Source organism: Ptychodera flava, chromosome 3 (genome assembly GCF_041260155.1).
Source record: "Ptychodera flava strain L36383 chromosome 3, AS_Pfla_20210202, whole genome shotgun sequence".
NCBI lineage: Eukaryota > Metazoa > Hemichordata > Enteropneusta > Ptychoderidae > Ptychodera > Ptychodera flava.
The window spans coordinates 3,331,890-3,359,814 of NC_091930.1; the positions used below are offsets into that span (position 1 = coordinate 3,331,890).

Sequence of the window (27,925 nt, forward strand, 5' to 3'; positions counted from 1 at the left end):
AGTATTAGACTCAGACTGACCCTGCGTGCAAAAAGAATGCGTTATAAACGTGTTATGGAAGCAAAAATAACAAGAAAGGTGTTTATCCACGCTTGTGTATGCTATACACAAACTTGTGGATGCGCCTTTTCATGTTTAGGCCGAACAAAAAAATGTGCTGTTCCGATAATCCGAGCTACCCTTTTTTTACCTGCTGACCCTAAACCTTTTAGAGCTACGTACACACGGAAGTAAAAAAAAAACAACAAAAAACACCGTAAAATCACGTGACGCGTTCGTTACTTGGCATTTGATTTTTACTTGAAGGAGGATGTCTTTATGGTTTTTTTCCTTGTATATGTATGAGACATTTTTCTGGAAATAATGTGGCTAGTGTTCGATCGTCCTGAACCCCTGAAAAAAGCATATTTAAAAATAAAAATATTAAAAAACATTCCTGCCGACCTGCCTACCCTATTTTTTAAAACCATGTTATCGGAACAGCACAATTTATATTTTTGGTCTTATAATGTTTTAGGTCTGCACAGATCATTCATCAATGTACTTGTTCATATTCAGAGTATTCATATTTAATATTTGACCGAGTTGTATATACATATGCAAATAAACCAATTATGATATGTCTCACTCATCAAACTCCCAGCATGACGAAATGTAAGTATAATGTAGACATAACACGCTCACTACACTTCCCGCATAAGCAAAAGCACGTATGTCAAATGTACTTTGGAATTAAGATCAAATCCACCCCATTTTATTTTGTTCATGGCCTTATTACAGAAATATGGACCATTATGGTACGTCATACATACCCATCAACTTCCAGCATGACAAGTGAGTATAGCTGCTGTAGCTTAGAAGTCTGATCAAATTCAGTACACTCACATTTGACATATAGTCTGATTAAAGAATTTCATTAAATATGCAAATAAGTTACAAGTCATCAAACTTCTACCATAAATAAATCTAAGAATGACAAATGCTGTACAATCAGGCCTTGTTACAGAATTTCATTAAATATGCAAATAAGGTATAAATTAGAATGTCATTGTCATCAATCAATAACATAGAGACGGATGACCTTGAATTTAGGTGTTTTTTTTCTATTTTTTTCATTTTCCATTCAATTTGGATTTCATAGCACTAAGAAAACTGCCAATAGTTTCATTTGCCATGTATGATAATCAAGCAGCACTCTGGTTTCTCTTGGTTTCTATGATGCGAATTTCAATGTACATGTACACACGAAAGTTATCTATGCATCTATTAAAAGCGTTCAAACATGGGAGCAGTGCCATTGACCCTATTTTTACATCAAGATACACTCTGGGCCATGGCACTCTTCTTGGTGGCTGCTGAGAACGGAATCATCTGCAAATATTCTTCCGCAGTTTTCACAGATATGAAGGCTGTCAGAGTTGTCATCTGGCGTCTCTTCATCATGTACAGTATCGCTAGCAGGGTCTTCATCAGTAGGTTCTGTATTGGCCAGAGCTACCAACATCTCGCCCACTGCTTGCCATCCTGTTTTTCCAGTGGCTCCCTCTTCATTACCAGAGCCACGTTCCCTCGGCTGACCCTTGCAAGACGCGGCATGCATTACCAGAACTATTGGGTTATCAAACGTTGCCTTGCACAGTACACATGTAAATTGAGATTCTGCATCCTCTGACTTGGTGGTCGTAGTTTTAGTATCTGTGTGTCTACCATGGGATCCAACCCGGGCGCTTGCATATGATGATGTCTCCACAGGGTTGGTTCTCGGAGAATCACCTTCTCTGTCGCTGTAGACGCTTCTCTCCATTGATGATCTCCCACCGCCATTGACCCTGTTTGGGTTATTGTGAATAGCTGATGGTACATAATGCCTCGATGGTTTCGGTCCACGTCCTGCTGACCGTGGCCGTTGATCCCTACGACCTGAAAATCTTTGAGACCAGTGTCTGTTGTAGCGCCTTGGTGATTGTGGGAATGCCTTGTCATCCGGAATACATTCGTCAACGTGCGATTGTAGCGTTTTCAAATCGGGGAAAGGTCGCTCACATCGAGGGCATACATACTCGTCGATACTTGGAACACTATCGTAAGGGGATGAATTCGCTGCAGAGGCAATCCGATGCGTAGTAGGCACAGCCCTTCTCCCGCCACCATTTATCTGAGCTTGACTGACGCTCGGTGTTGTTGCGTTGGAAGGGTCAGGTTCACACATCATGGTGTGTACTTCAAGGGTGTCCAAGTCTGGGAATGAGAACCCACATATTGGACAAGTGTGCTGATCAGAGAATGAGTTGACGCCTTGCCGCCGATCTTCTGCCACATCTACAGGTGCAAAACCGCCGGTGTCATTGTACCTCGTGCTTCTCGTATCATCCGGAGTTTGATATCCAGCCATTCGGCGATTAGAACCGTCTCGAGGACCTTGCATTTGTGTGTGTTTTTCTCTCGTTGTGTTTGGTGTACCAACCTGACGACGTTCCCTCTTTTCAACCATATCAAGAAGAGATTTTGTCACGTGGCTGTCGGGTAGGGTACTGACATCGTTTCCCTGCATGTTGGGGAAGTTTTCTTTGCGGCAAAGTGGACACTTCAGAGAACGACCGGACAGGCATCCCCCGAGACAGTCTTCGCAGACAATATGACCGCAGCTTGGCAGCACCTTTGGTCTGACGTATCGTCCAAAACACACCGGACACTGCAAACATTGGTCGTCGATGTCTCGGCAAATACTCGGTAAACCCTCGTCGCCCATGCTGCACCTGCGAAAGAGAAATGTTGAAAAAAATGCTAGGAGATGATGCATCAAGAATTATGGAACACCATGATAAACAATGACAGTGTTTGATTGATTGATTGATTGATTGAGAGAGAGAGAGAGAGAGAGAGAGAGAGAGAGAGAGAGAGCAGACAGACAGACAGAGACAGAGACAGACAGACAGACAGACAGACAGACAGAGAGGGGGTGATCAGGAGAAAAAAACCTGCAATTTTCTAAAATATTATTCCGGCATAGTCGCTATTTGGACTTTAAGCCCACTGTGCCATCTTGTATACGTTTCACTACGATTTTTTGCAGACGATGCACAGACGTTTGTGACTTTCTAAAATAAGTACTCAATCAACTGTTCGTAAGTAACTTACATATTTTTAACATATATAAAATAATGTGTTCTTTGCGAAACATTCTGATTTCATCCATCCAAACATTGTGTCTATCTTTTGAGCGTTGAGCAGTACATTGTGCCTGGTACAGGCCATACCTACACGTATAATTTATTTGCTTGACAAACCAACGATAGGTGACGCACAGCATTGAGATTGAGGACTGTTCCTTCCAGCAACCGAACAATGCATTGTCATGTCGGTGATTTTAATATGTACATTATAGGTCAACGCTGTTCTTGTTTTGTGGCCTCTGTACTGATAAGGGTCGTACGGTAATCATCAAACAACCCAGTGTCTGAGGCTAATCAGTATGTTGATCTACCAGTGAGGGCGCTCTCTCGGCTCAGTCGACATTATAACCCAATACCGTGCTTTCGCTTTCGATTTTGATTTAAAGCGAACTAAACGTAGCCAGCTCTTTAAATCTGTTTTTACCGTATTGTTCACTTGGTGGCATAAAATGATCTCCTTAATGTTCATGAACAGGATCATTAGGAGATTGATAGCATTATTTGGAAAGGAATGTTAGTATGACTAGAGCATAACGTCTGAGCTAGTACAACGTCACAAATATGAATGCGAGGGTGCCAATTTTCTTAGCCTTGTCGCGTTTAAAAGAGGAAGGATTGACTCACGAACGTTTTCAATGTCCTATAACATTCACAATAAATAGACTGCAAAATCTATGGTATGTGTCCAGTTAATGTCGGCCAAGTGGGTTACCCCAGAGGCGGTCACCATTATACATTTACATAACAGAATACTGTTCCCAGACTAAAACCAACGTAGAGTTTCCAAGGAAAATATCTCACGGATATATTCCTCCGGTGAATTTGTCATCCAGTCTTCAAAAATTGGAAAGCCGATCATGCGGACGAAAAACTTGCAGTCACTTCTCCTTCAAAGTATTGCAGTCACTTCTCCTTCAAAGTATTCTAATTTACTGCTTAACCTGGTCAAAACAGAGATTAAAACACGCCTACCAAAAACATGTCCACACCAAATCAAACGACAATATATGTATATTTTCTTACCTGCTTGTCGTATGTTTTGCTACAGCGATGCTTTATGTCAAAAGAGTCTATCCCCACTTGATAAAATGAAAACTAGAAATGCCTATGGTATGCCGATAAATTCCCCGTTTGTGTACATATTCCTACAGTAGTTGTGATTCATACGCACAAGTGTAGTTTCCCACTTCTAGGTTGACGTCATAAACTTTACGCTTTATGCAAATTACAAGGTCGGTGATAAGGCTACGTCACAGGTCAGTCTTCCACGCTGCGTCACATGACTGGACTCAGTACAGTCCAATCTGGTCTCTTGTCCCATTTCTACCGCTGGCTGCGCTGCTCACGAAAATAGGTAGTCTAGTCCCCTGCCCATTTATACCGCTGGCCGCGCTGCTCACGAAAATAGGTAGTCTAGTCCCCTGCCCATTTATACCGCTGGCTGTGCTGCTCACGAAAAAAGCGAGATGGGGCAGGGGACCAGACAAGACTCAGCCAGAACAAGGTTGAGTATAAGTACTGTGTGAGCATGTTAGTTCAATCTGCATACGGAGGCTCAAGCAGAGACAAAATTTCTTTTCTAGTCTTACACGATCTCTGGCTATTTTGCTAAATTAGAATCTTTAAGTTCAAAAATTACAACAAGAAATTCGCCTATAGTTTACCTATCAATAGACCCAAATTATCCTAAAACTAAAATTAATATTTCATGACGACTGTCAGTACCTCTTTCCAGGCCAAGGAATACGGACTGTTTTAATTAACATGGCACCTCTTTTAAAACGTAACGCCCTCAAACGTTGTCAACATGTAAGAAAAGTAGATGAAGTAGGGGAAAATATCGTTTATTTTGATTTTTGCGTCATCGATCTCTGACAGCCTATTGTAGAATAACAAAATCTTAAAGTGGGAATCTTTTTCCTATTTCGATTAAACCAATTTTAGTATTACTTTACGCAATGCGAATAATTATTTGACGAAAAATCAAGAAAATATGCATTTTATCATGTCTGCACATATCCATATTCAACACATTTGCGCAGAATGTAAAAGTTTGCGGATAAAAATATCGCGTATAGCCAACACGTGGCGAAACGCGACATATATTTGTTGTCGGTCTGTTCAAAGGTCAGTGGTATAAGCATTCTATGTGTCAGGATGACAATACAGCTGTTAGTGACGGCATAACAAATGACTCATGACGTAGTTCAGGGGTCATATGCGCTATATCAAGAACGGCTAAACTGCATCCGCCTTGCATTTCTACCACTTCTCGATTTGACGGTGAGTACTATTTTGTTCACGATTATTGAGTGTTCGAACTTCCCTATATGATGGAAACAACCTACTGCACTGATATAGATTTTGAGCTCGTTATCACATGACGGGGAGTCTGAAAATCTTTGATATCCTTGAGTTACCGATTGCCAGTCAGTTTGTCTTCCTCTCTCCCCCGGAATGGTTATTTTCAGTCTCGGGTAATGTATCTATGTAGGGTTTGCTGTAGTTTAGAAGGGATTACTTTATATGACACGAGTACGTGTTTAGTTTCACTTCTGCCAATCTACAGCGAACACCAATGATACCGATAGAATCAGAAAACGGGGCTAATCGCCTATATCTGATAAAATCAGACCAAACAATTCCAAAAACCTTAAATATTAATGCTGTGACGTAGGCCTATTTAAATATCAGACCGTGCTCTTAACATATGCTAGTCAAGACTCAGAATCAAACAAAAATAAGCTAAAGGTATATCACATTAGAGTATATATTTAAATTCTGGCGGGAAGTCGTCGGAAAAGGGATTTTCTCTGAATGAGGGCTAGTTTGTGTTCGAGCTTTGCTATATATATGGCAAGTATAGCACTTAACTAAATGACCAATTAGATTGCTCTAGTTGGGCTATCATTCAATAATAATGCTAGTATCACAGTTGACGGTGTTTTTTGTCTAGCCAGCAAGGATGGATTGCCTGACTCGGCTGAACAATAGGCATACTTCGCAAATAACTGAATGCCATAAATACTGACTGAACGCTACACATGCAAACGGACCCACGCCCTATTTAAAGTATGCTTCGATTCTATTGATTGCAAAGTCCAACCCTTATAATGCCTTTCTCGTGTAAGAAAACAAGTGGGTGCTCGCATCCACAAATTATACATTTAAGTAGGCAAGACCGGTGTATTCAATGAAAAAAACCGAAAGGGGGCTGATATGTCTCAACAACGTCACATATCTTAGATATCTGAGGGCGCTGGTCTATCGGTATCGGGCCAGCGGCCAAATGTGTAGTCTTGTTTTCTTTATTAGCAGAATCGTCAATATTGATAATAGACACTACAATGATCATCCAAAAAGCGTTCCTCAATGCTATTTGTGAATTAAATCTTATTATAATAGACATATACCTTTTTTTGCCATACAACTTTTCACCTCACCAACTGAGCGATTAGTATCTATAAAAATTAATAATGCGCCCGGGCATTTATCAACAACCCTGGCAACATGTAGCGTTTGGATGGTTTCCAAAGTGTAACGTTAAATTATCTATTGCATTAATCAAATTTAAATACAATGATATATGTCGCTGTTTTGTTCTGTTGGACGCAGTAACAGTGAAGATAGGCAATTTTTAGTATAGGAAACACTACGGTCACGCAAATAGGAGCGAAAAAGATGAGAGGAATTCAGCTCTACGCGCCAAAGGCTTTGCCACGGTTCGAAAGGTTTCCGATGGCGTTTGTCGTTCTTGCTTGAAACATCAAAGGGGTCACTGCTCCGAGGATCTTTGGTATTAATATTACAACAATGCCGCATGATTTTTGTATACAACTGAGAATTTACTTAAAATGCCCTTATCTTGTTTAATCGAGTCATTAGTCCATAGGTTGAACTCGCTTCCCAGTTAAAATGCTTGTGTAGTTCGAGAGATATGAGGAAATGTTATTGTTTCATATGTATTAATGTTGGTACCACTAACGTAACCGGACCCACTGGAGACAATAAATCCTGATCTATTGTTTCTAAACTAGTAAAATTAGACAGACAAGGCGTTAACCCTAGTCCTATCCGTATTTCGCTATGTGGAGGCACAATTTTGTCATAGAAAACCATGGGGGTCGGGATTAACTATGATGGCGAAAGGTTCGACAAACAATGAATTTCACTTCAAACGACAATCCTAGGCCGTCTCGCCACCGTCTCTTGTAATGTAAGCCTAGTCTCGGTTACCCAGGCTGCTCTGCGGGGCTTTTTCTGGCTGGGGGCGCGCTGCCCCCACGGGCCGGAAGAGAACCCAGAGCAGTCTGGGTAATCGAGACCATCGTAAACCTAACTCTCACTCGTTGCTTTATTACAGATACACTTGCTATGGGTGACGGGGGTTTGCCGAGTATTTGCCTCGAAATCGATGACCAGTGTCTGCAGTGTCCGGTGTGTTTTGGACGATACGTCAGACCAAAGGTATTGCCAAGCTGTGGCCACATAGTCTGTGAAGACTGTCTCAAGGGCTGCGTGGCTAGTGGTCGTCGGTCGCTGAAATGCCCGGTGTGTCGAAAAGAAAATCAATCCAGTAAGAGAGAACCCAGCGACGTGAGTTCGTTGCCTGACAGTCACGTGACTAAGTCCATCATGGCAATGGTTGAAAAGAGGGAGCGCAGAGTCGAGAGAGGCAGGCGAACCGACTTGCAGCCGAATTCATCAGGCCGAGATGACGCAGCTGATAGAAGGCATCGGGGACATGGGGAGTCGACGGCATTGAGGGCACCGCAGTCGACCGCGACATCAACCCGATCGGGAAGCCGCTGGTGCAGCTTCTTCAAGTGATCTACAGACCGATGACGTCGAGGGATCGTCAGATTCCCACAATCATTTTTGTCCGTTCTGTGGATTTCCATTCCCGGATGAGGGTACCTTAGAGTTACACGCTGCTATTGTATTCCCGATGAATCTGCATCCCTTCCAACCATTTCGTGAGTTGAAGGACAATATATATCTACTTTTAAAACAAGGAAGATACTAGTACGAAATGTAAAAATTCAACCTCTGTTTGAACTTTCATAGGTTTACTTCTGCAATGGCAGTGCCGGTATCGGTTATTCAAAAGGACTGATGTGATATATGGCCTGCAGTATTGGATTACGTACAGCGTCAGTAAATTGAACGTTTTAGGAGTGACCCCACAGAACTGAATATAGTAAATCGGTACAAGCTTATCGACGGATGCCCTCGTTGCCAATCCATCATGGTGTAAGTTTAGAAATTACGATCGCAACAATCAAAGCCTTTTACGTCGACTGAAGAAAGAATACTATCACAGCTATGCAGTAGGACCTATGCAAGAAACGCATCCGTACACAAGGATTATATTGTTTTCGCACCTACCACGAATTTTTCGTGCAAATGGAGGATGCAAGATTTCTATATCACCTTTGTCTGTCTGTTTTTCTGTCTGTCCCCTTCTCTCTCAAAGGTCATGTTTCCAAATGACAGAAAGGACTTTTAAGACTATGAAAGTTCGCGTCTTTACAAGAATACTTTTACTAAAACACAGTCCCTGCACCCACGTGGAGGAACTCTGACTAAAACAACAACTCCGTACTATTATTTACATTTCAGAAAGAAAAAAAAACATTAGCATTAATATTCCATATAATCGAGCTTAAAAGAAAACGAATAGCGCAAGTTTGAAGCTATAGAATGACTTTTGAGGTTTCAGTTTAATTACCTGCATTGTTAATCGGATTCCAGTTATTCTATTATGTCTATTAAACCAATCACGTTGTACTTGTTATGTTATCTTTATTTATTAAAGTGTCATGTGTGGACTTATATAATGCCACACCCAGCCCCTAGGGCTTACAAGACACTGGAGTAATACAGTTCTTTAAGTTATGAATAAATAAGCGTAAACATGCTTAAACATTATACATAAATTCGTTTCTCTTACAAAAAGCATTACTTACAAAGTTTGCTAGGTCTGCAGGCATGACTTTCATTAAAAATTCTAGATTTTCTTCGTCGCCCTTTATATCAAAATGTGGGGATATTTCCCTTGCTTTTGAAAACAAAGACTCTCGAAGTTCACGATACAATCCACAATGAAAAAGAAAATGTATCTCATCTTCAACTGCGTCTTTACAGAAATCGCATATTCTTTCCTCCCTATCTATATTTAAAAATCTACCTGTTTCAATTTTTAAAGGAAGAATACCTAGTCTGAATTGCGCTAAAAGTGATCTTTTACAACGTGACAAATTACCTGTAAAGTAATTTTCCAGACCATAATGTTTCTTGAATGTAATGTATGTTTTTAACTTAGGTTTGTACTACTTCGAAAAATCATGTTGACAAGCGCATGCGCAGTGTGAAACTTGTTACAGCCTGCATCACAATAGTCTTGCTGCTGAGCGATATGTACGCAGTCGATAAACAGTACAGTGAGATCGAAACAGAGGTATGCGCCCTCAGCATGGTTGCGTATGTCGCCTTTTCATTTGCTTGCCCTCTTTTTCTGTCAGTGCACACCTATTAAGTCTGTTTATTGATGCAACGATCGTAAACACAGTGAGTGCGCATGCTTGTATCCGGTGTGTGACCCTCGGCCTTTATTTTCATCCTCGACCATAGCGTGATATTTAACGCTATCGTTGCAACTTCTGACCATCAGTCTGAACTAGAATTGGTTCGTTGAAAATCACACGGCAGTGTTTTCCATTGCCTCTGCTTTGTGTGTCAGCGCGACCAAGGGCGAAGACCTATAAAATAATTATTTTTCGAGAAAGACATGTTGAAAATATAATCAAAAGTGACAGTGTCATTTTACTTGACACAATATTGAAAGAACAGCTTTGTATCGAGGTCTACTGCTGGCAAGGTAAGTCTTATTCTGAACAAGTGGTAAGTTTTGGCTTCAGCCCCATGCAGGTTTCCATGGTTATGGTTATGGGCATTACTTTTTCGTTGCCGTTCAATCATCTAACATCTTTGTACAGACCAATTGGGTATGAGGTTTTCGGTAATCTAGATTTTCCCGAGTCCGCAGGCTTATCGCAATCAGTGTGGGAATTGTAGGCTGCGACAAATGTGTACAACAGGTGAGGATTTATTGCCCGACCGGTGTTTTAAACACAGCGCCTTTATTTATATTTGTTTACTTTTTTTAAAAATTTGTCGTGTTTGATTTATCAAATTGTCTCAAGATATTATTTAATGCTTGATCATAACACTTTCTAGTTCTCTCCTTTAGATGGAGCTCGCCGTCACATAACATTCTGACACCTAAGCGGGTCTACGCCCTAGCCTTTTCCAACTTTTGCGTTCATTGTTACGTCTTAAGAGTTGCAAAAGAAAATAAAGTAGCTAAGGGCACGATGCAAACAGGGCCAGTTAAAACAGAAAGGTGGAAAGGATTCCGCTTTTCGAAGTATTGAATACTGCTTGACCTTATTTCGACTGTGGTTCTTGTTAAGTACTGGATAGTCTTTTGTGTCCCCATGAATGAATGCATGGCGAAGACGACATGAAAGCACTCTATTGTATGACCCGATGAGTTCGTCCGGCAATTTTTTGGCGGGGGTGTGCTGCTCGTATTCCTGAATATGAACCGCTTTGAAATCTCTGTTTTGATGTTTACTGACCGTGCTCTTATAAACTTACCGCATTTTGAGCCAATGCTTTGTTCCCTGTGTCGAAGATCGCCGTAAAGAAAGTAGATAAAAGTGAGGTATAAATCGAGTTCTCGAGTCACACGTAGCTGCCACCCCAGCCCCCGGTGCAACTTGCACTGACTTACACGTCTCACTTCATACAATCGAGAGCGCATCACTTTTACCTTGTACTGCTCGGTCATTTTATCAAAGTTTATCGCCGCCATGTTGAGTACATCAGATCGTAGTCCGAGGGAAACTACGGATGCTGACATTGACAGCGATGTCAGTGACGATGAATACAATGATAGTGATCGTCAGCGAATGGCTGCTGAGACGGACGCCGCCATTGCAGACGTTCGTGCCATGCCCCCGTCTGCATTTGCCACCGGTCACCTGCCCGACGTTGTCGACGATGAAGTCACGCCTGATGAAGACCATCGTAGAGAAACAGCTAGCAGTACCGGCAGTAGAAATACATTTGAGTCTAAATGCACCACCCCACCTGAGGCTGAAAAAGAGGCCAAGTTGAAGTAAGTGTGCAAATCACAACGTATGCTAAAATAAATGAATAATGGTCAGCCCCACCGTTTGTTGAACCGCCAACAAAAGTACACAACCGAATGTTTGAATGTAATCACTCGTGCATCACGTCATGCATGTTTGTGATCCAAGGACAATAGTGAAACCTGGTTCAATACGAGTTGTTTACACTCAGGCTAAAATCGTAATACCTAATTGTGTGCTATAAACGACAAACTATGTATATACGTTTGAGAACCTTTACTGTTTTCAACACTTTGCAATAGGTGTCCTACCCAACATGATTCGTGAGGCTTTGTCTATCCGACATGACAGATCACGGGGACCGGTCAACCAAACTGATTGGAATGACAATATCATGTTCTCAATATAAAAGGTTATGCACATCGTTATTTACGAGCAACTGCAAAGATGTGAACAGCTTTTTTGCAGAGTAAATTAAATTAATATTCCAAAAATATCATGCTCAATACATAAATTTTATTTATATTGACAGAAGCTAAATAGTGACAATGGAAGATAGAGTCAAATCATGCATAAAAAAGCGGGAAAGCATCGGGTTACTTTATTACTTTTGTCCAACGATTTAATATAATGATTTAGAGCTCACGATGGCAACTACGACGGGACATGGCCTTGCAGTCCGAACTCTTACTTTATCTATAGCTACAAAACTTGGGATAATGATATCAGAAATGGAGAGGATGGCATGATTCAATCTTTAAAGAACGAGTAGAAGACAACTTTAGCGAGCTCACCCCTCCATAAAAAAACAGTAGAACATTATATTTCTGTGTCCCACATTGATATTATCATGGCCGGATTCTCCACCATGCACTCTTCAAATATCAGTGTAGGTTAAAGAATAGGTAATTTGTAAAGCTGTAATAAATTTATACTTTGTTATATCATACGTCACTGATTCCTAAGCAATTTGGGGACATCGTCGCACCCATGTTGTTTGAAAGAATTATTGCTCAAGTTTTTTTCTTTCCTGGAAACAAAATTCATTGTCTTCTTGTTAAATCTCACGTAAAAGTCGATTACTTTGATTAAGTCGCTTGAAAAAGAAATATACTCCAATGTGCATACTGAAATGTCCATATAGATGACACATTACAAAGTTCTTTATGTCACACTAACATTCATATATACCTTCAAGCTTGCATTCATTCGATGTGCACAATTGTTTGATATCCGCCACAGTAAAATTCGATCTATTCAGCCTGTTTTGAATTCGAAAAATATTATACTACAAAATACTCATATGTATTCTATACTCAAAAAAGCATATTTATTCTAAGGCTATCAGGGTATCACTATCGAATCATGTTTTGTTTCGCTAAATTGTATACATTTCAACAAATTTAAAATATGAAACATTTCGAAGTCTCAGCAATTTTCGTTAAGATATTCCGTAAACGTAAAAACCACCATATCAATAGCATCTTGATGTGGTCGCCCTTCATTAAACCATACTACCCGTCATAACTCCCCCATGTTGCTATCAATTATGGGTAACCTATAGCTTACAGCAGATTTTATCAATAAATTTTGTCTCCCCGAGTCTTATAATGCGCAAGCAGTCTTTGATCACTAAAAGTTACTCACCATGCCAGAACCAACATCAGCAAAAGTTATGATTCATTGTAATGACCTAATGGGAAAATTTAAAAGGGGTGCCCTTACTCAAAGTCAAATCTTTCCATACTGACTATCGTACTACCTACGTACCAACCCGACTACCCACCCACCCACCAATCTACCCATCCACCTACCTACCTGCCTGTCTGCCTACCTACCCACCTACCCATGCACTTCAGCAAAATTGTGCCTACCTGTGCATAGTGCGTTAACAAAAGGTGCTGGTTGCAATGGCATTCACTGGATTGACTACAGCATTGTGAGCATTATGTAAATCTGTGTTAGCATAAATATACTAGTATTGTACGGCGTAATTTTTCATGGATAATGCTCGTGATACGTTCAGATAGCAGAACATATTGATTACACTTTATTCTAACCTTACATGCACAATGTGCTTTAGAGTAACTACTTGCTAATGACAAACTAAGTTTTGTTTTTGACGTTAAAGGTAATTCACAACATTAATCACTGTCAATTGTTACTATTTCGCATAGGAAGAATATGGGAAACAAGGCCTTGATTGTTAGCTATAGCTGGGGGAGTTCAATTAAAGGCGGGGTGACCGATTCAGTTCATCTGTTATCACGCTTACTACGTGAATTTGGAATGTCAGTTTACTGTACCACATTACGAGCTACGGAAGAAGAAATCAAGGAAGCCAGAGAATATGGAGTCGAGCTCATACCCCCATCACCAATTCGAAAATTCAAGGTCAGAGGTGAAACACCTGATGCTGATTGGCTTTATCGCCACAAAAATTACTTTTCTGATTTGAAAGATTTGGCCAATGTCAGATTCGTTTTTGGAATTGGAATGGTAACATCCGAGGCTGCCTTCGAAATCGAACGAGACGTCTTCCCCAGAGCAGCATTCTACTTGATAAACCTGTACGACAGTGATCTTATAACCCCTGTTATTGCGGATTGTGTTCATTCGGAGCTTGAGTTTCGTCGAGAAGAGTTGTTGAAAGAAGGCCAGGATGCCAACTCTGTCTTTTCTGTCGGAGGCAGTGTCTTTAGGAAATACAAAAAGCTGTATCGCTCAGCGGACAAAAAAATAAAACACGACAGATTATCACCAATGGTGGATGAAGAGAACTTCAAGCTTCCTTCTCCAGAACCTCTCGACGAAGATGAAAACTTCCAAATCTTGTCCCTGTTCCAAGAGCACGAACTTGGCAACCTTAAAAGCGACAGTGTTATAGTAAAGGCTATGAATTCTGTTGCAGACTTATTTTATAATCACAGAAGATCACCGCCAACATGGAAAATTCTCGGAGTTCCAAAGCGATGTGAATCCGACCTTCTGGACCGTTTAAATCTACACTCCAAATTAGATGTCGTACTTGCTCGAATGCCTTCAGACAAACGTCTTAAAGACGAGCTTTGTCAGTGCCATCTCGTTCTTGTTCCACCATCTTCTGACCATTACGTCAATTTAACGCTTGCATCCATGTGTGCTGCTGTACCAATAATTATTCCCTGGAGATCTCAGAGCCACGAGCTAATTCAGCGACATCTTCGTCGTCATGAAATTTGGCTCGTTGTCGACATGAGTGAGGCTGAACCGCTAAGAGAAGGTATCATGAGATACCTATGCAACTACAAGGTCGCCCTGAAAAAGGCCAAGGACATTAGGAATGATGTGCGGAATCAAGTTAGGCAGGAGTTGGAAAACATCAACGACACTTTCTTTGAAGTGGTTAAAGAAGACGCGGATGTCATACACGGACTTATCTTACAAAGACAGAAGTCACCGGGGAAAAGCAACAAGGTATTTACAATTCTCCTTGTTTCCCTTTCACAATCATGAAAAATCTTGGTGATTGATTACTGGGGAGTTTAATTGTTTCCTTAGGCATTGATGTGGGCTAAAAGAGTGAAATATCAAATAAACTTTCTGCAGCTGTTTGTGTTTTTATTGTACATTTAGGTGCTATGCTGATGATTTTCTGTTACTTTAACATCCAGTGGCATTTTTTATGTAATACTTGTATCTGTTCATCGCATTTCATTTCAATATCGTTCAATCTGTCACTATATATATATATATTTTGAGCTTCTGTCGTTGAGGGCATAATGCATCATATCTCGGGAAAATATACAGGAATGTGAAGGAAAGTTGACCGTTAATTGTTATTTTACAGATAATGAAGACGATAAGAAAACGAAGGAATGACGAAGGAGTCTAGCAAAAGCTCAAGAAAAGGAAATGGCAGGGACGAGATCCAGGTACCGGTACACTTGAAATTTCACATTCGTTACTCTTGATTATGAATTTCTGACCAAATCTATATTTAATGTATGATTATCGTTGTTGTATCGTGAAAAGGCGCCTCAACGTGAATACTACTCACATAACTATTATGTAATTTCTATCTTACCTTTGCAGGTGTAATGAAAGTGAAGGTACAAGTGAGTGAAGTTGTTCCAGAGAGTGGAAGAACGGTTGAGGAGGTTGAGAGAGGTTTCTATGAAAGTCAGGAAGTCAAGGAGAAGACTGAGGAAGTTGGTCAGATGCTTGATGGGCAGCGTGATGGCATGAAAGTGAAGGATATTGGTCATGAAAGTATTTCCTATACAATGGCGTGCCAATCGCTAGATGCACTGGAATGCCTAATGAGGAAATATGAGAATGGGAAAATACAGGATCTGATGGAAGATGAATTCCTATCTGATAAACTCCTGGATAAAATTGGGGCGTATTACCTAGCGATTGATGTAACAATCGACTATGAGGAGTATTTGATGTGCAGGAAGGAGCTAATCCAGATGTATGGTGAGCAGTTATTTTTAACATAAGGTGTCTGCATTCTTACACGGAAAACATATACCTTATAATATTACCGTGTCTATAGAGGGCAGGCAACAACTACTTGCAATGCGTCTGTTTGATGGTCATGTTTGGGCCTTGAAACGGCAAGTGTTTACGTCTGGGATGCACGTGATATCTCAATATTCTATGTTATTCATCCATCCGAATAGGGCATAAGATCAAAGAACCAGCTAGCTTAGTTTCCAGCTTGCTACGCGTCTTCCTTACTATACGGAAGGATAATATGATACAAAATTCTGCAGTCTTTTCTGATTTATTTTCACACCTAGGCCTTTTGTAGAGAGCATTCACTGGGATCGGATGGTATATAAGCGTTTTGAATTTAGCCCTCTAAAATATAACTACATCTTTGTTTACAGGAACACATCACTAGTAATTCTGTATATTACCGCTCCATAAATGAGCTGAACAGGTGTTCAAAATTGTTGTTCTGTTGCGTAAATCTTTGCTTAGTCTGCGGCCATGTTATACGGAGACGACGTCAACTCAGAAGACGGATGTTGTCGCTGCTTTTTAAAAGACGCGTCAACACTTCAAAGTAACACGACTGAAAATCAAATTACCTCACTTTGGGTTATATTAAATTCGAAAATGCTTTTTAACCTTTTCTTGCCCGTATTTCACCTAAGGAAACTCTAAAGCTAGTACCCTTCATAATAAAATACTAATCATAGGACATTAACGAACGGAGAATGACAAACAGATTGTACATTATTTCAAAATATACAAGAATTGGAAATTGCCGGAACTCGTAGTGGTAACGGTTTGGTAAAATCAAAGCTTTTGATTTCGGAGATCATATATAACTCGGAAGTGTTTTTAAACTCAATAACCTAACATAACAATAAAGCTAGTAACTTCAATGATCTAATTTGACAGACATACTGTATATTATTTCAAATATACAACAATTCGAAATTGCCGCCCCTCTTAGAGGTAACTGTTCGGGAAAAACCAGCAGTTTCAACTGTCTCTAAATCGCCCTTTCCTGTCGCCCCTCCAAATATTACCTTTATCAACTGGGTAAAAAGTATTTTCCACCCATACCATTTTTTCATTTATCATTTCTGTTTTGTAATCATTCTAACTCCGTCGGGTAAATCTGTTTTTTGTCGAGAATGCAAGTATGTTTGTGTGCCTGTTTGGAGTACCTTACTTTCATGCTGTAATGTTTCTACCATTCACATCTTTTTGAACGTTTTCTTTCATTAAAGGGGAACCCGTGAATGATGGTCAACAGGAACGGGATATTCAATCTATGGGAGAAAGCCATGAGTCAGAAACCTCGCAAGAGAAGATTGACGGTTCAGCCAGAAGAGTGAATAGAGCCAGATACCTCCTGAAGTCGTTCGAGAAGGAGGGCGGTAAAGTGACGGAGAACCAGATAAATATGCTTGACCAACTTTTGAAAGAAAAGGAAGAGAAGAGACAGTTAGTGCATAAGCGGTCTCTGCAAGCATCTTGGGTGGAAGAAATTGTCCATGGGGAGCATATTCAAAGAGGTGCCAAATATAACTTATAATATTTCTTTCAGGTTGACTATTTTAATTGAATAAATGCGATTACAATTTTCCAATCTCACATATGGATATATGACATACATCTTTTTTTACTTGGGCACAATTGCTCCCAGTCAAATATCACTATACTCAAGATTCAGGCTGGCTTGATACTTTCAACCACTTGTGATGGTACATTAACAGGCGAGTGAAGTGTCAAGTAAGCCTGTTAAACATTTGAAAAGTATTATGTGAACCTTTTTATTTTATTTTCTTCTCAGGGTCTTCTGGCATATTACGACTGCACGACTCCGACTTACATCAACTGACTGAAGACCAGATCACCGAATTGAATGAAGGTCTCAAGTCTGAGATTGCCAAACAAACTCATGATGGCAGAGTGGCGAGGGCAATGCATAGAGAACGTGGACGCGGAAGGGATATATTGAGATCATCTCTGGTCGAAGGAAAGAAAGTAACCGAACGAGAATTCAACCCTCTTTTTAGTGAGTTTATTCAAGTAAAGACAGACATGCGAGAGCTGGAGACAAATCGGCCCGAGGCAACGATTAAAAACGAGAAGCTATTGGCTGATGTTGAGGCTATTGTACAAGACGCCGATATCGCTGAAGAAATGAAAGAGCTATACATTGAAAAAAGAAGGATTGACAAGGGTAAGTTGCACTCTGACCCCTTGCCATAGATTCATTAGTAGATATTAATGAAGGTACACTTTCAATACAATTTGAAACAGGACTACTCTGAAGAAACTTACATGCGTTTCATGGAGAAAAATTACATCACGAATTGAAGATGGCTCTTTCAGTTTCTCTTGAATGCAATGTGTTGGGAAAAGTATACTTTACATGATTATCAGGTGTTCAGGCTCATCGGACAATCTCTTTGTTTGCAATGTTTTGACCGGTATTAATGCTTCTTTATATCAAATTTGTGACTTTTGAAATGAAAAGTCGAATTCCTTCATATTTTGAAGTGAGTTTCAATATGAGTACCTAGCAATTAAAATGCACTATATCCAGTCAGAGCGAATGATATATCTACCCAAACGTAAGCAACAAAAACAAACCTATAGCAGAAAAGGAAAGAGTGCATGTACTCATGCCTAGGTCATTGATGTCTAACTTTTAGAACAATTAGTTTTGATGTAATCTTTTTTTAGAAAAGTTGAAATTCAATATCTCTAGAGCTAAAACATAGAACGCAGCCTCAGTTTTAAATGGTAAACAAGAAATTTGCTTGTCGTAATTTTCTGGCCTCTGCTTTCTTTATTGTGATCTTTAATTTTCCTTATTGATTATCAATTAAAGATAATACTTTACTGTAGCATGACAAAATGAGACGTACACAAGTCATTTTTGCCTTCAGTTTTTGTGTTACCTTTGACCCAATTTCTTATTATAGGGATTCCAATTCAAAATACTGTCCGGAAGATATCGCGATATGGTAATGGTCCAGGAGAAGTCTGTAGACCATGGGCATTGGTTATAAATAAGAATGGAGAGGTAGTTGTTTGTGACAAAGGACCCGATGAAGGACCCGTTGACCAGCCTGGCAGCGTGAAGACCATAGCACCGGACACTGCTCAAGTTCTATCAATTATAACATTTCACTGCTTACCGGAAACGTTCAGGCCAACAGGAGTAGCAATAGATGATCAGGGTGTGTACTACATTGCAGACGACGGCAACCAATGCATTGTAGTGTGCGATGCTCTGGGAAAATTCGAACAAACTATAGACTTAGGAGAAGTGAGTTCGCCTGAGATATGCCTTGGTCAAGGCAATGATATTTTCGTAGCAGATTATAATGGACATGTGATGAAATACAACAAATCTGGCCAAAAGATAGCGACTAGGGAGCTTACTTCGCCCTGGTCTCCGACGATGAATAGTAAAAACCAACTCTTAGTGTCAGGCAGTAGTGATGGATGTGTCTATGTTTTAGACGATGATCTTAAGATATTGTACACATTTGGAGAGGAGGAACTGACTGAGCCAATGGGGCTCAGTGTCGATGCGATGGGAGAGAATGTTTACGTAGCAAATTATTCCTCAGTGGCGGTCTTCAGTGCACAGGGTGAGCATTTAAAATATGTTAAAGTTGAGGGCATCCCTGAAAAATTAGCAGTATTTGCAGATGGTAGAATTGTTTACGTTGATTCTAGTGATTCCAACGAGTTGTGTCTGAAGGTTATTTAAATAACCTCTTCTTGCCATTAAGGCAAGTGAAAACATGAATTTGTACATCACAGAATGAACACACGACTATTTATCTAGCATAGCATAGTACGGGACTTAATTGAATCGTTTGTACATTTTGCTCCCTCTAGAGGTTCAGTTCAATGATCAGTGATTGGTAAGTTTTTGTAGAACAACTCTTCAACAAATAAATTGAATGTGTTATGTATTTCATAATAAAAAAATGATTTCATAGCTTTAGGACATCAGATCTTCCAAGTGAAAGATGAAATCGTTGGTTGAAATTGTGTACTTTTATGCATATGTTTGAAATTAACTTTTGACTAAGAGAATGTAATTTTCATATTCTTGAGTGGTGCTAGTATTTTCATTCTCGTGTTACCGATTACGGTTTTTATTATTATACACAGACCAGCATCCCAACATTACCAAATCAGAGAAAAAATGCTATTTATTGCATTGTTTGTGTTTTACAAGTTTGAGTTTGCATGACTGGATAGTTTTATTCTCGAAGAATTTTAGAAGCACATTCTAATATGTAACGATTTCTATGTAATTCAACATTGTCCCTCGAACATCCTGCTGCTGCTTAAAGTGATTAAATCATGTTTCAATGTTATTTGAAATGACTAGCCTGTTAGTATATTAAGACTGTATACAAGGGAGCCTGCTGTAAGTGCTTAGGCGTGTTGAAATTTTCCACTTATTAATTTGTGAACTTGGTTTCCAGTCCAAGCCCAGGGATATAAGTTGATCGTTCTTGATGCGATGAATACAATGATTATCAATATGAATATTAGTAAATCTTTTACTCTTAAAGAAATCATTCACATTCACATGTTTCAGGTGTTACGATTGTAATTTTAAAGTAAAAGTATTACAGGAAATATGTACAATTTTGTTGAACTCTTAACGAACGTTCATTGGGATAGACAATTTCACACGGTACAACGTGGAGGGTCTTTTCTTTTGCTTACAGAAGTATCATTACCGGTAGTTCTTTTATTAACTTAAGTACCGATGTGTTAATTAACATACAATGCCACTACCGGTCAGTCAAATACGAACAAAAGATGTTTACTGACATTGACATTGATACTGGTACTCGATGGACATTAAGCTAAAACAATGAAGTGTGACACCGATATGGTTACGTCATTTTGGTCATCACTTAATTGACTTTGGTATAAAACAATAGCTCATACATACATAATCAAATTCTGGCTCCACAAATCTTGACCATGCAACGTTAGTAACTTTTATATTTAGAAGTCGGCATTTGTCAAAAGAACATTATAAATATTAAGAGGCGTTGGTTGGGATGCCAACTCAGCAGAATAATTATGTATATCTTTAAAACATTCTTCCAATCAAGTAATTGTGATTTCATTTCTTATCCAATCACTGTACTTGTCATACTTTTCAACAAATGCACGTAAACTCCTGTGATGTATTTTACATGTTCAGGTTACTCCCTTAAAAATGTCTATTTAATGTGAAGTTTCATGTGTATAGGTAGATTTTAGATCTTCAGATTTGCAGAGTTTCCGATTTTCGGAGTATATCAGATTGGACTCTAGACTTTAGATTCAAGACTTTGTGGGGAGGCTTAGACTTTTGTCGGTCTAGGCTTCCCCTGGCCTCGGCATGACTTTCTGATGTAAGAGCATGACTTTCTGGTCGGTCAAGCTGACAGCGTTTGCAATAAACATCATCCACTTCAACTTACGACGTCTCTGTGTAGTAGCATCCTGTGTTACCTCTCAGCGAGTTAATTCCCTAGCTGAAGTTATCAACCGTTAAAACAGCCGGCAACACAGGTTATGTAGTGAAAAGGACATAACGAGAGACAAACAGATATTTCGGCTTCAATATGGATGAAGAATTGTGAAACATGCTCATGTTTGAACAATACAGTTCCATTACAGAATAACCTTATAACGCCAAAAGATTATCCTGCGAAGGACCTTTCGATATATTAAGTTATTTTTCTGACTGTTGCTTTCTGTCATATTGTATCGCCAAAGTTGGGAAAGTGTAGACATTTTATCTCGAAGCGTTCTTCACGTGGCCAAGGTGTGTGAAGGTTGGTTCAAGATCGTACTATAAGGAGATAGGAGATAGCGTCATACTTTTAATTAATTATTTATAAACGTTGAATGAGAACAATCAAGAACAGGGTATTCTATGGTGTAATCTCGTTTAATCTTAAGAAACAATCAAATACACGCGGGAAATTTCCACGTGGTGACCATTGTATGAAGATGATAATTTTGTAGTTATGTAAGTTTAGAAATGTCTTTCACTTTGTAATGAATTTACACCAGATACATTCAGAGTGAGACCTAAGACGCTGAACGTTACGTTTGTCATCTCGTAATAAAGTTCAAAGTTGTGCTACAATCTACATCTTGGTGTGTCAGCTTCAGTTACTGAAAGCATTACGATCCAGACTGGTACCTCAACTCGTAATTCCCCTAACTACGAACGTGTCAAATTGGTGTGAGAATCCGGGTATACTGAAGCAGGACGAATATATGATTCTTAGATCTGGTGGTGGTGTCAATGAGGGGCGTGTACGAGAGATGGCAGACCCGGCTGATAGATCACTGACCAGTAGCGCGATCGAATATATGGTGATATGTGACGGCGCATCGCAGATATACCTCAGCGGACATCAGACGTCCGAGGTAGGCAGTGTGACATTATTAGTGTTGGTGCTAACGTCATGTCTCGAAGACACACTGGGCGAGAGAGAGGTTGTCTACAGAAACGGCTGAAGAAGTTTGAAATGTTTGTGAGTCTAGAACAAGTACAACCATCCAATGTCAACGATATCATAAGTCGAAATCGGGATATTCCATGCAGTGATCTTGTTTATTCTTAGGAAACAAAGACAGGTTGGAAAATTTCCACGTGGTAACCGTTGTATAATGATGATAATTTTGTTGTTATGTAAGATTAAAAACGTATATAACTTTGTGACAGCATGTACACAAGGGACAGATGCACGATCAGAATGGGAGACCTGGCGTGTTACGGTTGCCATCTCGAATAAAGATCTAAGGTTGTGCTACAATCTACATCTTGGTGTGTCAGCTTCAGTCACTGAAAGCATTACGATCCAGACTCGTACCTCAACTCGTAATCCCCTGACTACGAGCGTGACAGAGTGTTGTCTTAGTTTATTGTTGTATGATGGGGTACGCGTACATGTTGTTTTGTTGTTTCTCTCCTCAGTCGGCAAGTAATGACTGTACTTGAGATCCGTAAGTGAATGCACTTGTCCTGTTTGAATTGAGTTTTGGATATGTAGCGATATTGAGGTTTATCGCATTTATTTTGGTGTTTATTTGTAAAATTTCTTGATTATATTTTTGTGTCGATGTTTTGCTTTTGTTGTTTTCTTTTCAAGATTTTTGGAAATAGAGCCTCGCAAATTGTACATAGGTTGCTATTGCTGCAATCAAGTGATACCTATCTGTTGTTGCTATGGTTATTCCTAAGCCTTTGACCATGACATCAGAATACACCTAACAGATTTACGTCATCCTTATCAACATCCGCCACCTTACAGTTATCAACAAATCACTCATCTTGCAGACAAATTAAACAATATAAATGTTGTAATTTTTTGCTGATTTCATTTTATTTTTGTAGGTAGAGAAGCTGCACTTTGAGTTTGTAATTCCATGTATTTCATGTACGTTTATTAGTCTTTCTGTAAATATCTTAAATGCGTTAATGTCAGTCAGCAATTTTCAATATAAAAGAATTTATCATGACACTTCGTGCTAACTTGTAAAATATGTGATTTACGTGTGAAAATATATGTCAAGTGCAAATGTCACTTGTTGATCAGAGTAACCTCCATAATCCTCTTACATACTAGAACAAAGGCGATCCCAGGGATAAACCGTACATAAAAGGGTACGTATCATGGCACACGTGGTAGTATCACCTGGTCAAATCGGCACAAATTGTCATTTTACAGTTTAACTCATTCGGCAGATAATTTAAGATGCCTGGGCCATGACCATTGAAACGCCAGAACTGTTGCATCTCGGCCCGATTCAAAATACAGTTTTTGAAGTTTCTCCGACTTATAAGAGGACGCCTGGTAGCATTTTATAGGAGGTCAAATGAAGCCTCCAATTATTTGTAAGTGACGAAATATTAAAGAGGCACTCCCATTTGTTAACATTTTTAAAACACATTTTTTTAATGCCAACGGTCGATATTTGACCTGGCGACTCCGCGCGGATCGCGAGATATCGATAAAACCATGTCATTTCCCGAGCTTATTTTTCACATCCCGAAGTTTTACGATCGTTTCTGGTTATGACCAGAAATCCCCCGAAAGTGTGTTGTTGTGCTGATTGACGATATTCTAAGGAGTCCAAAAACGTTCGAATGACGCAATTAATTTACCTCCTACTGCGATGACTTTATATACATCATTATCAATGCCCTTACCTCTGGTAATTCTTTTTTAAAACTTCTCCTTAGTTTTTTTCGTTTTCATTATTTTCGATCAGTTGTATTAATTTTTTAAACAATACCACATAGATATCAGTTTTTACATGTAAAATATTAGTTGCCTCTGATGACTACATTTTGTCGTCTGCCACACAGTTACGCGTGGTTCGATACATAGCGGCCGCTGGGTGTTGTATGCGCGCATACCAGGCGGCGGCCGCTATGCATACTATGTATCAACCGCACCTATCTGTGCTCGTCACCTATGCGAATTCTGGTTGAATCTGCAAACTTTGTTTTTCGGGGTTTTTTGCCGAGTCAGTAGGACTCGGCTTTCTCCCGAGGGACATGACCGCTCACCGACGCGAGTGGTACTGCTGTGGCGTACAGCAGCGTCAGCGTAGACTCGTACTCCATAGCTTAGTTGACAATGGCCCTAGTGCCGAACGTTCTATGTTCGGAAGCTGAATTCAGGTGGGCCACCGGAATTCAAACTTTAACTTTTTTGAGGACATGTTATTATCGATATCTCGCGATCCGCGCGCAGTCGCCATGTCAAATATCGACCGTTGGCATTAAAAAATGTGTTTTTAAAAATGTTACCAAGTGGGAGTGCCTCTTTAAGTAGGTTATGTCAATATTTTTTCGAATGCTCAGTTTACGAATAAAGGTCTCTGCACATTTAGGTAGAGAGAGCTATAACGCAATGGGCTTTCATTGGAGGTACGTCATCGGTCTCGGGAATTGGAATAACTGTATCAATATTAAAGATGTACTTCTGGACACACTTTAAGAGCGAAATTATAATTTTCTGTTAAAATGGGATTGTCGCCTTACCTTTTCAAAATCGTACCAGAAACAGAATGGCATTGTTACAACGCATGATTACCCCGACCTAACTTGCAGTTTCTTTTTAGTTGAATTATTTCTGGTAAGTGTCAGCAAGCGGCAACATGCCGAGGACAGAGCGTGTTTACATTTGTTTCGACTTTGGATTTAGCTGACGGAGTGTTGTGCTTCTAGCATTCGTCGCAGAAAGTAGTCCAAGTCTGATAACTGACACAAGACATATCACATGGTGACACATGCCGTAAATAGGAATTACAAGTAATTTTAAGAAATGAACATCTGTTCGTTCAAATTGTTCTACTTTCTTAAGGCATTAACTTACTCTTTCATTGAAAGCCGACGGATCCGCATTCTTCTGTCGCTGACTGGCAGCCGTCGTACTTCGGGTGAGCCATGCCATTGTTCGTCGGAATGACCGCACTGACTGCCGGTAAAATGCGTCGATACGTTGGTATTTAACTCGATCCTGTTAGACATTTCCGTTCACTTTTAGGTTACCTGACAACGACACCATTTTGTGTCAAATAAATCAACGTGAATGATTATAGCAGCCATTAATCACGGAAAACAGATTTAGCGCGTGCCCCTCTGTGTATGTGTGTCTCTGTCTGTGTGGGGAGACAGAGACAGAGACAGACAGAGAGACAGACAGAGATAGCCAGAGACAGAGAGACGGAGGCAGACAGTCCTTAATAAGCTTGAATACCAAAATTGATTCAGAGTAATTTGTAGGGAGACAACATACATCCATGTACTGTGTTATAATGTTAGTTGTACTGTACTAGTAGTATGCCAGCTTGCCATGTGAGGGCGGTCTTCCTTGATCTCGGGTAAGGGTGAGGCCACGCGTGGTAGATAGCACGTCACACACAAAACGCGACGACCTTTACTCAATAACATTTGTACCTTGAACGAGATATCTCTATCTCGATTCAGACTGCAATGTTGTATTGTTGTTGCAGGGCGTTCTTCGTTTGCCTTCAGTACAGTCATTTTGTGTCTGCTTCTCTCTGACGCTACACGATTTTTTTCACGTGAATCCATTTGGCTAAAAAATAGTAGGCATATATCCTGTAAAGAATCAACGTGGAGTTTTTTCTTTTTTATACATAGTAATCGTGTTTAAATGTGTATTTTCGTGTATACACGAGTTCTGACATAAAACAGAAAGATATCAAACAGAGCAGGAATGCTTATACCCCAAAGGTAATTCTGACAGACGATGTATAGCTCGATAATCACAACTGTAAATTGTTCATGTGTTTGATCCCACAAACATCAACGGTTCATTTTTTTCGGGTAAACGCGAAGCAAAGGTTGTTGCGGCTTACACAGATCCCCGCGCAAACATGAAACATGCTTTCTTTGCTTAAGGACGAACGCGCCTCGGGGACAGATATTTGGACACTCAAATTTCTACGATTCTTTTCTGATCTACCACTTGTGGATGGCTTATTTAAAAGCTCTTGGAGAAAGAAAAAAATTCACTGTCTTAGTTTTTCGAAAATCCAAACTTTCATTTTTCCCAAAGATTGAATATATGGATGGTGGCCATTTTAAATTTCAGATATCTCAAAAATGTTAGGTAATTTGTTTCTCTAGTTTGAAACTTTGCACGATGAACCCCGAATTGTATTGATTTTGTAAGAGAATGGTTGAAAGTTTCATTGAAGAAAATTTGAGAAAAAGTTTAAATCTTTCACTTTCGAGGTGCATACTACCTTAAAACCCAGATATATTTTTCATTAGTGTAAACAAAAAGAAAATAAACAAACAAACCAAATACATGGGTAAGAAATATGAGGTGTCCTTGGTCATAGAAACACAAAAGACATTCTGTTTCGTGCTGTAGCCGTAAGGTCCCTGACATGGCTACCAACTCGATGCCTGAACACGATAAATACGCCTTTGCAAGTGTGCAGGCCTGCCCTCCTCGTAAATTGTAAAAGAGAGGGAGTCCATAAATGATGTACGATGTCTCCGCCCCTCTTATAGCGACCACTTTGCGGACTAAGCTTATAGGTTATCAATTGAAGCGCACAAAGAGTGGCATTGTAGGAGGCAGCGTGGCATCGACGGAGAGATTCACAGCGTTTGATCTTGGGCTCCCGTGTCTTGCCGTTTGCGCGTTAGTTGAGGTTGAGTGGTTTGTCGGGACTTCTACTCTTGGTTAGAAATTGACACTTATATTGACTGTTCGATTGAAAATGTCGGATTTTCCTTCGTTTGCAAACTAATATCAGGGGAGAACCATTCGATTTCAAGTAGAGAGGCTGGAGGATTTGGGGGGAAAAATTGTCGACGCGTGAGGTAGAAAAAATGATCCAGTAATGTTTTCATGTCCAGTAATGACAGAAAATAGAAAAAAATTGCTGCCACAATGGCGCGAAAAAAATGCTGCCATGCCCATTTCCTCCCGCCCCTCGAAATAAAATGGTTCTCCCTAATGAAGACTGTCACTGTGGAACGTGTAGACATTCATTTCACCGGTGCCGCCTGAGATCTTAAAGCGTGATCCAATTTGTTGCGTAGATTGATATAAAACTTGGGCCCTCAACTATCGGCGAAATTGACAAATACGATGGCAGCTGCTGATATGTTACACAGGGGTCACAATCCCGTTCAATACATCCCGATACTTTTCTCTGTAAAACTTATTACATACATCTAAACAAACTTTGTAATGTTTGCAACGACACTCAGTGTCGGTAAGTGCAATTTGCCCACTGCAGAGTTAAGCATACAAAATATTTATGGTTTTTTTTTGGTCAACTGGAAACATGAATTGTAGCACAGTATTTCCATCTACTTCGCCGCGACTCGAAGATGCCAAGGCTTAAAATAGGCAAGTCTGAGACCATTAACTCTATTTCGATGACATCCGCAGGGTATATGTACAAGCAAGCATGGCATGGGAAGACAGGCAACTGACTAGTCCCATGCGGCGGTGCTTAGAGTCGGCGCTATTAGGGTCCTGACCCCATGACGGATTCAGTGCAAATAGCAAATAGGAGGAACCGACGGAGTGA

At 39.9% G+C, this 27,925-nt stretch overlaps 2 protein-coding genes across 2 annotated transcripts; one reads left to right on the forward strand and one right to left on the reverse strand.

Annotated features, from left to right (window-relative positions):
- Window positions 1-544: 544 nt before the first annotated feature.
- Window positions 545-4,375, reverse strand: LOC139129435 (uncharacterized). The gene is made up of 2 exons (XM_070695067.1): window positions 4,197-4,375; window positions 545-2,756 (listed from the first exon to the last, which is right to left on the reverse strand). The coding sequence occupies exon 2, from the start codon at window positions 2,747-2,749 to the stop codon at window positions 1,310-1,312; it is 1,440 nt and encodes a 479-aa protein (XP_070551168.1). The 5' UTR covers window positions 2,750-2,756; window positions 4,197-4,375; the 3' UTR covers window positions 545-1,309.
- Window positions 4,376-15,175: 10,800 nt separating this feature from the next.
- LOC139130286 (uncharacterized) lies at window positions 15,176-19,756 on the forward strand. The gene is made up of 5 exons (XM_070696039.1): window positions 15,176-15,246; window positions 15,407-15,793; window positions 17,065-17,352; window positions 17,631-18,023; window positions 18,772-19,756. Exons 2-5 carry the CDS (start codon window positions 15,412-15,414, stop codon window positions 19,566-19,568), a joined length of 1,860 nt encoding a protein of 619 aa, XP_070552140.1. The 5' UTR covers window positions 15,176-15,246; window positions 15,407-15,411; the 3' UTR covers window positions 19,569-19,756.
- The last annotated feature ends 8,169 nt before the right edge of the window (window positions 19,757-27,925 follow it).